This window comes from Rhineura floridana, chromosome 20 (assembly GCF_030035675.1).
Source record: "Rhineura floridana isolate rRhiFlo1 chromosome 20, rRhiFlo1.hap2, whole genome shotgun sequence".
NCBI classification, from domain to species: domain Eukaryota; kingdom Metazoa; phylum Chordata; class Lepidosauria; order Squamata; family Rhineuridae; genus Rhineura; species Rhineura floridana.
Window position 1 is genome coordinate 19654916 of NC_084499.1, and position 16492 is coordinate 19671407.

The following is a 16492-nucleotide window of genomic DNA, read 5'->3' on the forward strand; positions in this document are numbered from 1 at the left end:
CACAGGGTTGTCGAGAGGATAAAATGGGGAGGGAAAAACCATGCACACCGCCTTGAGCTCCTTGGAGGATGCAGGGATATAAAAGTAATAACAAACTAACTAAACAGTCAAAATATCAGCCAGGCCAGCCCTTAATTCCTTGGATGAAATGATGCCACAGGCTTATGTTGCTGGACTGGTTTTGAAAGCAAAATTGAAACCGACAAACACGCCTTTGCATTTCAGTTTTAAGCATCCATTTGATGCAAGAGCAATTATTTTGACATTGTTATCCATTTATTTATTTATATTTGCACATAACAGCCATGATCTCTCTTTTCACTACGCCGACTCAAGACATTGCCCCACAGATATACCCCTCCCCGCCCGTCAATGTCATTAATCCACCAAAAGGAACCTTTCTTCCCACCCAGGCCCCCTAAGCCATCAGCAGGATCTGGAGGTACAGAGGCAGGAGTAAGTTGTCCACTTGTGATGTATAGGCTTCCAAAAGAGAAACCAAACTAATCGATGCCAAAATCCAGGAGTAGCTGGCGTTCAGATCCACAGCACTGTCGAAGATCAGAATGACAGCAACAGCAATGATCTGGGCAAATATGGCCGTCATGGTCCCTTCAAATGTTTTCTTCGTCCCCGGCCACTTGACCTCGCCCACCGTGCTCCCAAAAATAGAGGCTACCGAGTCCCCAACTCCCACAGCCAGAACCCCAGAGTAAGGAGCCAAAGCTCCTGCCCCAGACAAAGTACCTTTGGGGGCACAAGGTCTAGGGAACAGCCATACAGGGAGGGACATCCCAAGCAGAAGGTAGATGTGGGACAGGATTAAAGGCCCACTGTCCCTTTCATCCAAAAAGAGAGAGAGGAAGTGCCTAAGTGTGTGTCCGAAGGGCTTGATGGTGAAGTATCGGATGTACTCCAGAAGAATAAAGACCGCCAGGCACACCACAGCGGCGACGTATAGTAGATGGCGGTCGTAGATGAGCCCCGGAATGTATGTAGCCACCACAACAAAGTGGAAGTATTTCCTGGTTATGGTTGAAGCTTGGTGCTTTTTAGAACCAGACGACCTCTTGGTGTTTTGATAGAGCACCATGGCACACGCCAAAGCAGCCAAAAGGGTCCAGTAGGCGAGGAGGTAAACTCTGGTCTGCGTTTGAGAAAGGAACTGGAAGAGCCAAAACAAGGGGTTCTTCCGGATCAGGCGGTAGAGCCACGGCATGATGACCCCCAGGCCCAGCACCGCGGTCATCATATGGAAGAACATAGAGGAAACCCAGGTCCCCGAATCCATGAAGAAAAAGAGGGCGGTGAAGAAGATCCCAAGGAGAACCACTCCGACCACCATCACTAGGAGGAAGAAGTCGATCGGGTCCCCTCTGCTTTCAGTTATGTTCAGAGAGCGTTTGATGAGCTGATTGAGGACAAAACTGATGCCCATCAGGATGAGCAGAGCCTCTCCAGGAGTGAAGCATCGAGGCAGCAAGTATAACAGTATCATGCTGAGGTAGACAAATATCAGGAGGACCTCCAGGACCTCGATCACTTCCGAGACGGTCAAAGAATGCTTTACAGTGTAGATTATCAGGCTGCCGGTGATGCCAGAGACCACACAGGTGTTTGTCGGCACAGGTTTGGTAATTCCAAGTGCTATCACAGAGAGGAACAGGGCTATGATCATGCCGGTGGAGGCCATCACAACGCCGAAACGTTCGAAATACACGATACCGGCCGCTCTGCACCTTTCTTTCATCACAATGCCCAGCAGCGGGATGGCCATGCAAGCTGGCAAGAGGCCGCTGTTGGCCGCTGTCCGGAAGTGGAAGACGGCACTCCCCAGGCGAAGGAGGTTGTCCCATTTAAACTGGATGTAAAAAGCCTGGATGGCGAGGGCGATGGCACACCAGGAAAAGCGGTCCCAGATCGCACTGTGCACACAAAACACGATGGCGAATACGACGAGGGATTCCCCGAGAACGGGTTGCTTATTCAGCATAGTGCCAGCCAGACAGTTATATTCCCTGGGCCTGAAGAACCTTGGTAGCTGTTTTGGCCCAATATTTTCACATACAGTCTCTCTTTCTCTCTTCCCCCGCTGTCAAAAGCTCACTTGCATCTTAGCACCCTCCCTAGAAGTAAAAAAAGGATGTAAAAAAGAAAAGAGCATGCTACACACACCATCAGCTTCTCTTGCACTGAATAAAACCTTGCTTTCTTTAACAGCAGTGCTGCTGCACTCTGGAACTCCCTGCGAAAGGAAGATCACTTCTGCTGTTCCTTGCTAACCTTCCACCACAGTGTTAAGACCTTTCTGTTTAGGAAAGCTCTTGAGGCTGGTGTTCATGGCTTGCCCTGGCAGAACTGATATGCAATCCCTTGTGGTTCTGAAGACATTTTTAAAACTGCAAGTTGCTTTGAGAAAAAAAATAGTAGCAGGCAATGAATAAATATTTCTAAATTGTATCAAGCCCCACAAATATTTACTCACACATATATATCACACGATATGTACGCGTGTGTATTATATATGTGTGTGTGTGTATATCTATCTATCTTAATAATTACATAAATATAATAATAAACTTAACCTACACCAAGATATATACTCACACATGTATACTGTACCATATCATATATATGTGAGTATATATGACAGTTATTAAATAAATACAATAAACTTATCAACCCACACAAAGATATATACTCACACATATATATCATATCACATCATATATGTGTGTGTGCGTATATCTCTCTTTGTGCAGCTTGATAAGTTTGTTATTAGGTTTATTTGTTGCTATAGAAAAATCAACTCATTTGAAATGTGGTGTTGGAGGAGAGCTTTGTGCATACCATGGACTGCAAAAAAGACAAATAATTGGGTGCTGCTGTTGTTATGTGCCTTCAAGTTGATCTCGATTTATGGTGACCCTATGTATCAGTGACCTCCAAGAGCATCTCTTATAAATCACCCTGTTCAGATCTTGCAAGTTCAGGTCTGTGGCTTCCTTGATGGAATCAATCCGTCTCTTGTTTGGCCTTCCTCTTTTTCTACTCCCTTCTGATTTTCCCAGCATTATTGTCTTTTCTAGTGAATCATGTCTTCTCATGATGTGTCCAAAGTATGATAACCTCAGTTTCATCATTTTAGCTTCTAGTGACAGTTATGGTTTAATTGGTTCTAACACCCAATTATTTGTCTTTTTTGCCATCCATGGTATGCACAAAGCTCTCCTCCAACACCACATTTCAAATGTTGATTTTTTCTCTTATCTGCTTTTTTCATTGTCCAACCTTCACATCCATAAAAAGGTAAAGGTGTCCCCGCACTTATAGTGCCAGTCGTTTCCAACTCTTAGGGTGACGTATTGCGACGTTTACTAGGCAGACCGTATATATGGGGTGAGTTTGGCAGTTCCTTCCCCGGCCTTTCTTTACCCCCCAGCATACGCCGGGTACTCATTTTACTGACCACGGCTTCCGTTGGAATCCGGCTGTGAGCAGAGCTTTCGGCTGTGTTACCGCCGCTTACCACTCTGCGCCACGGAGGATCACATCCATACATAGAGATAAAAATAGTGTCTCAACTTTTGACCATTCTGCCTTGGGTGCCCTTGGTCTAGACTTCTGACGGCATTGCTCTCAGCTTCTTCAACACTCTCAAACCCCCTCACCACGTTAAGGTGTGCATCCTAAAGGGGGAATTGGGTGCTAGAACAAATTAAACCAAAATTATCACTAGAAGCTAAAATGATGCAACTGAGGTTATCATACTTTGGACACACAATGAGAAGACACGATTCACTAGAAAAGACAATAATGCTGGGGAAAACAGAAGGCAGTAGAAAAAGAGGAAGGCCAAACAAGAGTTGGATTGATTCCACCAAGGAAGCCCTAGACCTGAACTTACAAGATCTGATTCATGGGGTCGCCATAAATCGAGATCGACTTGAAGGCACATAACAACAACAACAACACAATCTTTTTGTCTCGAAGAGACTCGCAATATACACACATACCTACGTGTGGACAGGCGGGCAGAGAGATTTGTCTCCACAAGAGCCTCCTTTCCGCATCTCAACAACTCTCCCCATCAGGGGGCCGCCATCTTGCAGGCGCCATGACGACGCGCTACGTCACGCCTCGCGGACGTATCCCCTCCAACTCACTGCCCCGCTCTCGCAGAGCGCCCCGCCCTCTTCCCTTCTCGCCAACCGCCAAAGGGGCGGGCTGGAGACAAGACGGACGGAGCGAGCCGGCGTCACGTGACGCGCAGAGAATGCGAGGCGCTCTCCTCGTCCCTCCCCCGCCTTCCTAGCTCAGGGACTGGCTGATTTAGGAAGGGAGAATGTCACGTGGGAGTAGCATGGGCAGGAGGGAGGGGGCAGAGACAAGATGGCGGCTGGCGGGCTGTGCGCGAGGTAGGGGAGAGAAAGTGTGTGCGCGCGTGCGCGCCCGTCTGACTGACTGACTGAAGAGAAAAATAGCGGGGGGGTTGAGGAGGGGGAGGGGGTGCCGCCATCGTCCTCTGGGGGGGCTCCCTCCGGGTGAAGAACTTGCGAAGAGTCTTGTGCTGCCTGCCAGGCTGCTCGTGGCTGAAGCGCCCCGAGAGGGCAGGCAGCTGGACCCAGCGCCAGCCCTACTCGGAAGGAGACCCGTGGGAACTCACGAGAGTGACTAGGCCAGGCCAGGCCCATTTCTTTAAAAAGCGCCGTTTGAGACGTTTATTTATTTGTTTAATGTATTTATTTACTATCCCGCCCTTCTTCCCAGATGGAGCGCAGGGCGGCAACTTGGTGGGCTGCGCAGGGACAGGGGGCTGTGAAGCGAATGGGCCTGGCTAGTTCGGCCTGTGGCTTTCGGTGGTTCTGCTCCGAGTAGGGCTGCCGTTGTGCACAAGCCGTAGGAAGCTGCCTGACAGTGCCTGAGGCTGTCGGTCCGCCTAGCTCAGTGGTGTCTACACTGACTGGCAGCAGTGGCTCGACAGGGTTTCAGACAGGAAGTCTCTTGCCAGCTGTACCTGGAGACGCTGGAGATTGCACCCAGGAACTTCTGCGTGCAAAGCAGACACTCTGCCACTGAACTATGAGCTGCCCTCTAACAGTAAGGTTCTAGTCCTCATGGTTCTGAACAAAGGGGCTGGATTAAATAGGAGCGTAAGAAGGTGCCATACACTGGGCCAGACTGTGGGGCCATCTAGGTCAGTATTGGCTACACTGATTGGCAGCAGCTGTCCAGGAATTCAGACAGAGTTCTTCCCCAGCCTTAACTGAAGATGCCTTTGGGGACTGACCTTGAGGTCTTCTGCTTTAGTACTGATCTGTGGCCCTTCCCCAATACAACCCCAGAGTGACCAGGACGTTGTGTGTGTGTTTGTGTTTGGGTGGTGGTATTGTAAATTGCTTTGGGATGTTATTAGTACAGTAAATGAAATCATAATAATACTGTATACATCTGCGTGTCTGTGCATTTTGTGTGCATGTAGGCTCATGTGGATGGCTGTTGTGTATGTGATACAGTTTTGTTCATCTGCGGAAATGGAAACACAGAGAGCTGCCTTGTACTGAGTCAGACCATTGGTCCATCTACCTCAGTATTGTTTACACTGACTGGCAACGGCTCTCTAGAGTTTCAGGCAGGGAGTTTTTTCCCAACCTTAGCTGGAGATGCCAGGGGTTGCACCTGGGACCTTCTGCATGCAAAGCAGATGCTCTGCCACTGAGCCCCCCGCCCTTCCCCTGAAAATAAGGATGATGAAGAAAAGATTCTGGTCCTCATTATGCTTAAGAACATAAGGAGCTGCCTTATCCCCAGTGTGACTGTTGGTCGATCTAGATCAGTATTGTCAGCACTGACTGGCAGGGGCTCTCCAGGGTTTCGAAAAGGGGACATTTCCAGCCTCACCTAGAGGTGCCACTGGGGATTGAACTCGGGACCTTCTGCATGCAAAGCAGGTGCTCTGTCCCTGAGCTACAGTCCTTCCCCTGTACAGCTGTGTAAACTTTGCATTGGCAGCCCTCCATACACAGCTAGTAGGACAGCAGCATGTGCTCTGGGCCCTGGATAGTATTGTTGTACGGTCTCTTGTGATGGTGCTAGCCTACTTGATAGGGCTGGGTTGCTTGTTGGTAGAACATCTGCTTGGTGTGCAGAAGGTGCCAGGTTCAGTTCCTGACATCTTCAGGTAGGGCTGGGAGAGACCTCTGCCTGCATCCCTGAAGAGCTGCTTTTAGTCAGTGTAGTAGACCATACCGATTAACACAGGAAGCTCCCTTATTCCAGGTCAGACCATTGGTCCATCTGATTTAATATTGTCTGCACTGACTGGCAGCGGCTCTCCAGGGTTCCAGACAGAAGTCACTCCCAGCCCTACCTGGAGATGTCATTGGAGATTGATCCTGGGACCTTCTGCATGCAAAGCAGATGTTCTACCATTGAGCTGCGGCCTTTCCCCCAAGCTTGATGGACCAATAGACTGTCTTCCTGTGATCAGATATAGAGATAGCATGTGGTGGGCACATTAGATATACACTTTGAGGTACAGCGAAGGAGGATTAGGAAAGAATAAAAAAATAACAGGGAAACAGTGGTCTATTTCCTGGTCTCACTGGGCTTCAGTTGCAATGCATTTTCTCCTATAGGTGTGCAGGCATGGCAAGGTTTATATGTGCTCTCTATGTATGTAGAAATAACTATATTTGGAGTCCCTTTAGTTTCTCTTGTTCAAAAAAGCCACAGCCATTTCTTAAGGGAGACAGTGATGTGTTCTTTCTGGAAGTGTATGAATTCGAATTCAGTTCACATTCAGGTAATTTGGACCAGAAAATGTTCGCTTTTCAACAGAAAGGCTCTAGAGAGAGAGATCTGTTTTTGTATATTTTATTTTACTAGAATTTAGTAAACAAAACATTGAAACTGCCAAAGTTGCCCAATGCTGCATTTGCAACCGACATCCATTCATTGTTACTAACGAACAGTGCTCCATTGAAACATCAAGACATTTTAGTAAGGCTGTACTAACCTGTTGGCTTTTTCTTTTTCTCTCAAAATACACAAAACAAATTCTTTCCCTAGAAGCAGCAGAGAACTGTGGACCATTCTGTTGGGCAGATCAGCTTTGAGAGAACCAGTAAGTGGAAGATAGGGCTGGCGCTGCTCATTGTTGGGGATGGTATTGTGGGATTTCTGATTTTATAGTAATGAGTTCTCTTTTGTTGGGAGGTCTCTTACTATCTCTTAAGCATTAATCAGTAAAGATTGATCCTTATTGTTCTCTTTCTGTGTATTATTTGTTCATTGTGTTGCATGTGTGTGTAGGATGGTTTCCATTGAGGAGTGGACTTGTCTGGGTAGAGTAGAATCAGTGCATGTACCAAGCACATTGATGTGAAATACCACCTGTTGAGAGACATGCACAAACAAGGGCTTATTGAGATGGAGTATTCCCCAACAGAAGGCATGATTGCAGATATTTTCGCTGTCAGTTTCTAGAGACCACTTTCAACATCTGCAAGAGACGATAAATCTTGTAGACTTGAACACATGTTGTGTTGAAGGGATGTTGGGAGTAAAGCACCAACACATGATAGAAACAACCTGAACCAGTGGCGGCGGGGGGGGGGGTGATAGACAGAAAGGCAATCTATTCTTTTCTGATGATTCCTCCTCTAAAGTGTTTGTTGTTTTTGCAGGTTATGCTCCTCCTCCCCCTCCTCCTCCTCATGTCTTGTGCTATCTTTGTTCTCAGTCAGTTCGTAATGGCTCCCTGAGTGGAAGCTGCATGGCTGCTTCAGCATCTATGACTTTCCCTCTTTGAAGTAATAAACCTTAAAAAGTTTCTTTATTCTTTCAACTACCAGTCTTGACAGACCACTTATTCCTACACTTTGCTGCAATATATGTTTACCAAAAACTCCTGATTCCTTTACCCCTCCTCCTCGTCTCTCTTGAAAGGATTTATTCAGATTGTGCCTTAGATTCTCGTTCACCTAAAACCCAAAGGCAGAGCAAAACCCAACCCCTGTTCCTTTTATTATTATGTTATTTTTTCCCCTATATGCTATAGGTGTGGGCAACCTTTGGCCCTCCAGAAGTTGCTGAACTACAACTCCCATCATCCCTGGCCATTGGTCATGTTTGCTGTAGGGGCTGATGGGAGTTGTAGTTCAGCAACATCCGGAGGGCAAAGGTTGCCCACCCCTGGTGTGCAAGAATCTCAACTGTAGATCGGGAGGTGCCAACATGGTGTACTCTCCAGCTGTTGTGAACTACAAATCCCATCATCCCCATCCAGCCACAACTGGTTCTGCATACGAGAATCTAAACTGTAGGCAGTTTTTTATGACATTTCTTTTTTGCTCCTGTCCTGCTTTGTGTATGATGTTGCAAATAAGCAGCATAAAGAGAATGATACATTTGCTATTCTTTTGTTCTTTCCTAGGCTCAGATTGCAGAAGAGTTGAATAAACACTGGCAGAGGCTGCTTGAAGGGCTTTCTTACTACAAGACACCCAGGTACAGGCATTGGCTATGTTGTAGGAGATCTAGGAAACCTGCAGGACTGTTATTGAGACAGATGGCAGAACCAGCCTCTCTTGAAAAATAAAACAAAGGTCTTTAATTGAAGGCTTTCAGCAGGAAAGGAAAACAGCTAAAATAAATACAAGCATAAAAATGATAAAAAAAGAGCAGTGTTCTTTAGCACAGACTGTGGTAGCTTTTTGAGAATATGGAGAGTCTTGTCTTCCATTTCATTCACTGCATGGAAAGATGTGATGGCTGTAAAAAAGATGCATGGAGCATAGAAATATGAAGGATTGGGAAAGAATGACTCCCCACTTCTAAGTTTCAGTAGAGCTTTTCTTATGTTCTTCAATTTAAATGTGTGAGATCAAGTTTCTGTCTCTCGTGGTTGTTGATATCAGAAATACACAGAGCATTTTTTTCCACGGACTCAAGCTTAGCTGGGTAATATTTCCAGTAGGCATACTCTTAGCCTGGCCCATGTAAGTCCTTGAGAAGGCAGGGAAAATAATTTTCTATTAAAAGTCACCATGATACTGTCCTGCTATTATACAGATATCTATATGTGAATGCTTATTTTGCTTTAAGCAAGAAGTTTTTGTGACTTTTGGGTACTAAAAGCCAACTTTTTAAAAACCCATAGCGCAAATTCAGCAGAAAAAGTCAAAGCTGATAAAAATGTGGCTGCTCCACTGAAGGAACTGAGTCTGAGAGTCAGCAAGTTCTTGGTGAGTAGAAGTTGCAGGCAGCTTTGTCTTCTCTGTTCTTTCCTGCTTAGTGTCCCTCTGGACAAGAGGGGTGGGAGGTATGCCACAATTTGAAGGAAAACTAATTTTCACAATCGTATTCACTATTTGAACGGCAATAGTGCCTGGGATGTTTTAGGTTTGATCAGGGGCCCTTCTCTGTGTGCCCTACCCAAGGGAAATGCAGAGGGTGTCCATGCAAGAATGGTCCTTTTCATGGGTGGCCCCCCATCTGTGGAACACTCTTCTCAGGGAGATGCATCTGGTGCCATCCTTGTCACTTTTTAGGTGCCAGGCTAAAACCTTTCTGTTTACCCAGACTTTTGGTTAATTTATGTTGCCTTCTAGATTGTTGTTCATCTTTTAGTGGGGTGGGTAGGACTTGTCCTTATTAATAAGTTGCTGGATGAGCATTTTATGTGTTTTGTATTGTTTGTTCTAACTTTTTCTGGTTTTAAATTGCTTTTCTGTGTTGTATTTTACCTTGTCAAGTTGCTTTTTTATTGTATAAAGCGACTGATAAATGTAATGAATAATCATAATAATGACTATGTCTAATTTGGAAATGCAACATTGCTTAAAAGCGTAGGGGCCTTGAGAATTAAATGGGGGCAGATTTCATTTGCTGTTCCTTCCCCCCCAAAACAACAACAACAAACAAACCTGGTTGTCCAATTTCAGGAGGATAACTGAATTGTGTGCTTTTTGCATTAGCTGGATGTGTTTGTTATTCCAGGGTTTGGATGAAGAGCAAAGTCTGCAGCTGTTACAATGCTACCTTCAGGAAGATTATAGAGGGACCAGAGACTCATTAAAGGTTGGTAATGATCAGTGTGCAATATCTTTCTTCCCCAGCATTTGTTGGCTTGTCTAGCTCTGTGTGGTTGGGGTGTTGCTGATTTCTTTTCTCGGTGTGAGGCTCCAAAGCCTCCCTTCGCCTCCTGTAGGGTAAGGCCTAACTCCGCGGCTGTGTTGGCCATACTAGCAGCCTCCTTAAATGAAGTTCTTCATTAAGGCTGCAATCCTATGTACCAGCCTTTCCCAACCTGGGGTGCTCCTGTAAGCCCCGGCCAGCGTGGCTGTGCTGCCATCAGCCCCAGCGTCATACTACCAAATGGTGATGAAAGATGGCCAAAGATGATGCCAATTGTATTTCAGGAGTGAGTGAGTTCTATAGTCAGGGCGTTGTCGCAGAAAAGGCTGATCCAGCAGCATGGTCTCAGCTAAGCAGCTGAGGGCCTGATCAGCCCTTTGGATGGCAGTCCCCTCTGGATGTCATGTAGAAGTTGGCTATCAGTGTAATAAACATGGTTAAATTTATGAAAGACTACCTTAACTCTTATATACCCAGTAGGTTATTGTAGTCTGCAGGAGAGTTTCTCCTAAAGGTTCCAAAACAGATTAGAAGGCTGCTCCACAGTAACTCAGAGCAGGGGTTTTAGGGTGCCTGCTCCTGTTCTCTGGAATGGCATTCTTGTCCCAGCTATTTGCACTTTCCAGAAACGATTGAAGCCATTTTTATTCCTGCAAGCTTTCCCATCTGGATGAACAGGTGTTTGCCATGGGTGTCTACTTTGTGGTTCCCCCCCCCACCAGTTCGTTTGCTGTAATTTTTTGGTCTGTTTTTAACTTGTTTTTGTTGTATTATGTACACATATGTGGAAGGCGATTAATAAAAAATATTTTTTTTAAAGAAGCATATATACCACTTAATCATTAGCATTTCTAAGCTAAAATAAGCCATACAGAAACTAAAACAATTAAAATTTAGCATAAAACCAAACACTACCTTAAAATGCCTGCTGGAACAAGAAAGTCTGGACATGTGCCTGAAGTTCAGCATGACAATAATATCAATAATAAAGTGAACTGAAGGCGAATCAGACAAATATTTGATGAGAGTCTTGTTCTCTGTGTCGCTTGAAATCTGTGGAGAGGGAAATGATAGCCAAAATGCCTTTGCAGTGCTTCCAGTACATGTGAGTTTCTGTTGGAAACCATGGACTATTTCTTTATTGTATTAACTCTTAATCGGGTATCTTGTGTTACTTTTCTTTTGTTTATAGACTGTTCTGCAAGATGAAAGACAGAGCCAGGCTCTGATACTGAAGGTCAGTAACTTGACTCTGAAGTCTTTATTTTTGATGGTCATTTGCGTGCACCACTTTTCTGTCGATAGATGTGAAATTCACTGTTGTTCTATCAGGTCCCGTGCGTGTGATCTTGTGTACCACCCAGCTGGTGGATGCTAGATGGCCCTGTAGGAGTGATGATGGGCAATGCATGTGTGGACTGAAATGTTACGTATTTCCAAGGAGAGGGTTCTTTTAAGCAGAGCGAATTAAAGAATATGTGGCATTCTGGGACCTTTAATAGGAGGGATGGAGAATATTTTGGCCCACCGGATGTTGCTGGACTTCAAGTGTCAGGGATGATAGGAGTTGGAGTCCGTCAACATCTGGGGCCCTGTTTTATAGCCTGCAACACCTTAAGTCGGGTGGGGAACCATTTCTGGCCAGAGGGCCGGAACTTCATCTCCCTAACCCCTGGTGGGTGTGGCCACCCACCTGTCAATCACCTGGCATCATAGTGATGTCAGGGAGGTGCTTTCCTTTGAAGCCCTGGGGTTGAAAGCACATTCTGATGTGCCCATCAGCTGCTGGGCAGATGGGAGCACACCTTCAAACGCGCATCCTCACTAGTGACGTCAGTTGATGGGCGTGGTTTGAGACATGGGAATAAGTTGGTTTAGGCAGAAATGTAGATTTCCATCCTCTTCAGTCTTGTCTCTGTGGTACAGCAGCCTTGTGGGTGGGGGGCATGATGCCTGTAACCGTGGTTTGTCAATTCAAATATTACAACAAAACATATTAATGCAAACCCACAATGTGTCTGGTTGTTTCTGGTTTGCTGGTTTAATCACGAACCATAGCTTGTTCATTTGGATGCCACACCAAGCCATTGCAAGCTGCTTAGCAATGGGTTTGGCAATTGAGCTGGAGCGTGTGAGCCAGAGTATTGCTTCCGATCTTCCCCTGGATCAGAATTACTTCCTGGGAGTGAAATTGAACATTTATTTGTATTATTTCTAGGTTTATCAAACTTAAGTTCTACTCAGAGTAGACCCGTTGAAATTAATGTACCTAAGTTAGGCATATTCACTAATTTCAGTGGGCCTACACCAAGTAGAACTTAGTTGGATGCAACCTAGAGTTAATGATAATAAGTAATATTTTTATTCTGCCTTTCCATTTAAATGACGCTGAAGGTAATGGAAACAATAAAATGCACAAATGAGAACAACTGTTGAGATACGACTCAAGACAAAACAATTCAGAAATAACATGTCAGGGAGATTAAAAGCAACAGCAGTCTAACAGCTAAACAGACCAGATGGCTGTCAAAAGAGAGAGAGAGAAAGCCAACAGGGAATGGCTGATCTGAGCCTCCCCAGGTAGGGCGTTCAAGGGGTTCCATGTAGTCTTTTAGGGAACGAACAAACACAGCTGTGAAGAATGAATGATGTGTGTTTCTAAGGATATGGGAAGATAACCTAAAAATACAAATGCAGTTCCTAGCTATGACAGGCGAGGTGATGTATTTCCACAGCTTGCTGACTACTACTATGAGGAGCGGATCTGTATCCTTCGCTGTGTCCTCCACCTTCTCACCTATTTCCAGGATGAGAGACACCCCTACATGGTGGGTATTGGGTTTCTTTCTTGGTTCTCCCATGTGCTAATATATCCATGGTGTATTCAGTGGTATACTGTGTACTTAAAAGCAGAGACCCACCTGGCCCCTTACTTTAAAGGCAGCTTGGCACCAGGCAAAGGTAGATATTATTTCTTCAGTCTGTTTTCACTTCAGACACGATATTTATCTCTGCTGAGTGATCTTACGCTTTCACAGGGTGATGATAGCCAACTAAGTCTGAAAGACCGCCTCCTCTCCTGTAGACCATCTTGAGAGTTAAGATCAGCAGAGGGCGATGTCTTGATAGTTCCACCCCCCCCCCCACGAGAAGCTCGGGGGTGGGTGGTCCAGGACAGGGCCTTCTCTGTGGCAGCCTCTAAGCTGTGGAATTCCCTCCCCAAAGCGGTGCATCTGGCACCTTCACTGTGTCGTTTTCTGAGAATGCTGAAAAGATACCTTTTTACCCTGGCCTTTGACAAATAAATTATATTTTATTTAGGACCCACCGCATCCTTCTGACTGTAACTTGTTTTAAACTTTTTTTTACCGTTGTATTTTAATTGTAGTAACATGCCCTGGGACCTTATGGTGAATGGCGGGTAAAAAATTGAAATAATAATCATATAAGTCATACTCAGAGTAGACCTGTGGAGATGAATGGACTTCACATCCATTGATTTCAGTGGGTGTACTCTGAGTATGGTTAATACTGGCAATCACAAATATTTATTTATTTAATATACGTATTTTAATTGTCTTGATCCTCTGGGTTTAGGGAGCAGACCTGAAGATCATGTTAAAAGGACAGTGTATAAGCATCAAAACGAATGATTCTGTCTATGGTTGTGCTCGTAATCAAAATACCTTTCCTTAAAGGTCCAGTATTCTCACTGTGTGGAAAAACTGGATAAGGAACTGGTTCCTAATTACCGGAAGCAGTTTGAAGAGCTCTACAAAGCCGAAGCTCCTACATGGGAGACACACGGAAGCCTCATGGTATTTTATTCCTTCCTTCCCGCTGCCTGTATTTGTGCAGTGTACTAGTTTTATCAGTGGGGAAAAAATACAAGCATAGGACATCTTTGTTTAGTTGTGCTTGCTCTTATCCAAATTTCACTGTCTATCTTCTATGCGACGAAAGCTTCTGCTGGTACCATAGAACTGGTTCCAAATGCTGAGATGCCTGACAGCACGCCTTTTTGTGTTACATCCTGGGAGCGCATCTCCGAAATACGTTGGCAGCATGCTTTGTGCAGCCCTTGTAAGCTGGCTACTGGTTACTAGTTAGGGAGTGGGCCTCATCCCGGTGGGTCGAGGAAGGGCCCCAGCTCAGGTGTAGAACACCTGCTTTGCATGTAGAAGGTCCTTGGTTTAGTCCCCAATGGCAAAAAAGACTCCCTACTTTGAAACCCTGAAGAGCTGCTGCCAGTCAGTGTGGACAGCAATGAGCTAGGTGGACCAGTGCTCTCACTTGGTCGAAAGCAGCTTTCTATGTTCATGTTCCTTTTGTGTTCTCCATAGCAGTTGCTGACACACACCTGCTGCTCTTTCTTACGTTGCTTTGGCCCTACTTTTTGTTTGGGGACCAGGAGGGGGAGGGGAGTTCAACTGTCACAATCCAGTTCACAGTTAAGCACACTTAAATCCATTGATGTAGTGGTCTTCAAACATGCTTAACCCTCTGTTTGACTCCAACCTCTGTGTGGGTGGGTGGGTGGAAGGACAGACATATATTGTAATGGGGGGTTTGTACAGTATGCTATCCCCAGGGCTATGCTTAGATCTTTGTAGGGACACCAAGAGAGGCTTGTCCTCTGTCCTACTTGCTGTTTGTCGTTGTTGTTACTAAATTTGTTTTCCACTTTTCCGTATAAACACTAGACCGTTCCAAAACATGACAATCCAACAAATAACTCAGTTGGCTTACATGGATGTTATGACATTTACAAAGTCATCATAAAGCAAACTGTCAGTTGGCAAAAGCATCAGTGAATGACAAATATAATGAACATTCCAATGCAAACATGCAAGAAAACAGTTTTGCCATTCCAGCACAGATGGCCTTGTTGTTCAGGTGTGGGGAGCCTTTGTTGGTTGCTGGACTACAACTCCCATCAGCCCCTGCTGGCCTGGCTAACACGGTAATGGGAGTTGCAGTTCAGCAACCTCTGGAAGGCCGAAGGTTCCCCATGTATTGTAGTTGAACCCTTGGTGATTGCCTGGAAGATGAGCTGTCAAAAGAGCTGCACCGATGGCTGAATTTTTTTTTTGGGGGGGGCAGTAATATCTCCAGCTTTAAAATAAACTTCCAATAAATTGGCAATATTTTATGTCACTATTTCTAGAATTGCAGCCAGGATAATACAACTGGATAGTTGTTGCTGGACTCCAGTTCCCATCAGCCCCAGCCAGCATGGCCAACCTCTTCATAGGACTGGATTTCTTAAATATTACTTTTCCACCCGCCCAGGCCCAGTTCCTTTTGCATGTGACTGCAACTCAGCTTCTGTTCCTTCTGCAGACAGAGCGGCAGGTTTCCCGCTGGTTTGTGCAGTGTCTTCGCGAGCAGGCCACGCTTCTGGAAGTCATTTTCCTCTACTATGCCTATTTTGAGATGGCCCCGGAGGAGCTGCTGGCGTTTGCCAGGTTGTTCAAAGAGCAGGGCTTTGGCTCGAGGCAGACCAACAGGCACCTGGTGGATGAGAGCATGGACCACCTGGTGGACCGCATTGGGTGAGTCGGGGGCGTCTGGCGAAGGAGGTTGTTGCAGACTGCAGCACGTGCCAGATAAATGGGCCTCTCCGCCTGGTGCTTCGCCTGTGACTTTGTTATATGCCCATAAGAGTATGAGGGAGAAGTACACTGTTGTATGTGCAAATTCACACGTGAATCCATTTTGAGGTGTCTGCATAGGCCTGTTGAGAAACAGCATTTGGCAGTGACGCTGCTTTGCACCGAGTCAGATTGCTGGTCCCTCTATCTCATTGAACAGCTTTTCAAGGGGAAGGTGGCAGAGCCTCTCCTTTGCATGCAGACTTCTCAGGTTCAGTCCTTAGCATCCCCAGGTAGGGAGAGAACCCTTGTCTGAAACCAGGGAGAGCTGCTGCCAGTCAGTGTAGACAGTACTGAGCTTGATGGGCGTACAGGGTGAGGTTGGAGCTCAGTGGCAGAGCATCTGTCTTGCATGCAGAAGGTCCTGGGTCCAATCCCCAATGGTACCTCCAGGTGGGGCTAGGGAGAAGGCCCCTGCCTGACACCCTGGAGAGCTGCTGCCAGACAGTGTCAGGAATGCTGAGCTAGACAGACCACCGTTCTCACCCAGTCTAAGGCAGCTTCCTTTGTCTTCCAGAAGCTGTCCAGGGGAACAGGCACAGGTCTTTCCCAGCCTTATCTGGTGATGCCAGGGATTAAACGCAGGGATTATCCTCAATGCTAAGCATGTGCTTTAGAGCTGAACATGTTTTTCCCTAAACCTGTATGGGTAAAGGGACCCCCTTTGCTTGTAACGTTAAGGTGCCACATCTGGTTTT

General features: G+C 45.9%; 2 protein-coding genes across 4 annotated transcripts in view; one reads left to right on the top strand and one right to left on the bottom strand.

The window, feature by feature from the left end:
- Positions 1-251: 251 nt before the first annotated feature.
- DOLK (dolichol kinase) lies at positions 252-4235 on the bottom strand. Of its 2 annotated transcripts, none has more exons than XM_061604529.1 (2): positions 4021-4235; positions 252-2126 (listed from the first exon to the last, which is right to left on the bottom strand). In XM_061604529.1, the coding sequence occupies exon 2, from the start codon at positions 1991-1993 to the stop codon at positions 419-421; it is 1575 nt and encodes a 524-aa protein (XP_061460513.1). In that variant the 5' UTR covers positions 1994-2126; positions 4021-4235; the 3' UTR covers positions 252-418. The 2 variants fall into 2 exon arrangements, with proteins under 2 accessions (XP_061460513.1, XP_061460512.1); XM_061604528.1 differs by having other exon boundaries at positions 4017-4235.
- An 85-nt stretch (positions 4236-4320) lies between these two features.
- NUP188 (nucleoporin 188) overlaps positions 4321-16492 on the top strand; it is a 51818-nt gene continuing 39646 nt past the window's right edge. For both annotated transcript variants that reach the window (XM_061604526.1, XM_061604527.1), the window contains exons 1-9: positions 4321-4418; positions 7072-7126; positions 8438-8511; positions 9164-9248; positions 10003-10083; positions 11333-11377; positions 12876-12968; positions 13839-13958; positions 15484-15695. In XM_061604526.1, coding sequence (XP_061460510.1) covers positions 4393-4418; positions 7072-7126; positions 8438-8511; positions 9164-9248; positions 10003-10083; positions 11333-11377; positions 12876-12968; positions 13839-13958; positions 15484-15695 — 791 coding nt within the window. In that variant the 5' untranslated portion in view covers positions 4321-4392. The remainder of the gene's footprint in view (positions 4419-7071; positions 7127-8437; positions 8512-9163; positions 9249-10002; positions 10084-11332; positions 11378-12875; positions 12969-13838; positions 13959-15483; positions 15696-16492) is intronic.

Excerpts from the sequence above, each read along its gene's own strand:
- DOLK (XM_061604529.1), bottom strand. The coding sequence starts at position 1,993 with ATGCTGAATAAGCAACCCGTTCTCGGGGAATCCCTCGTCGTATTCGCC.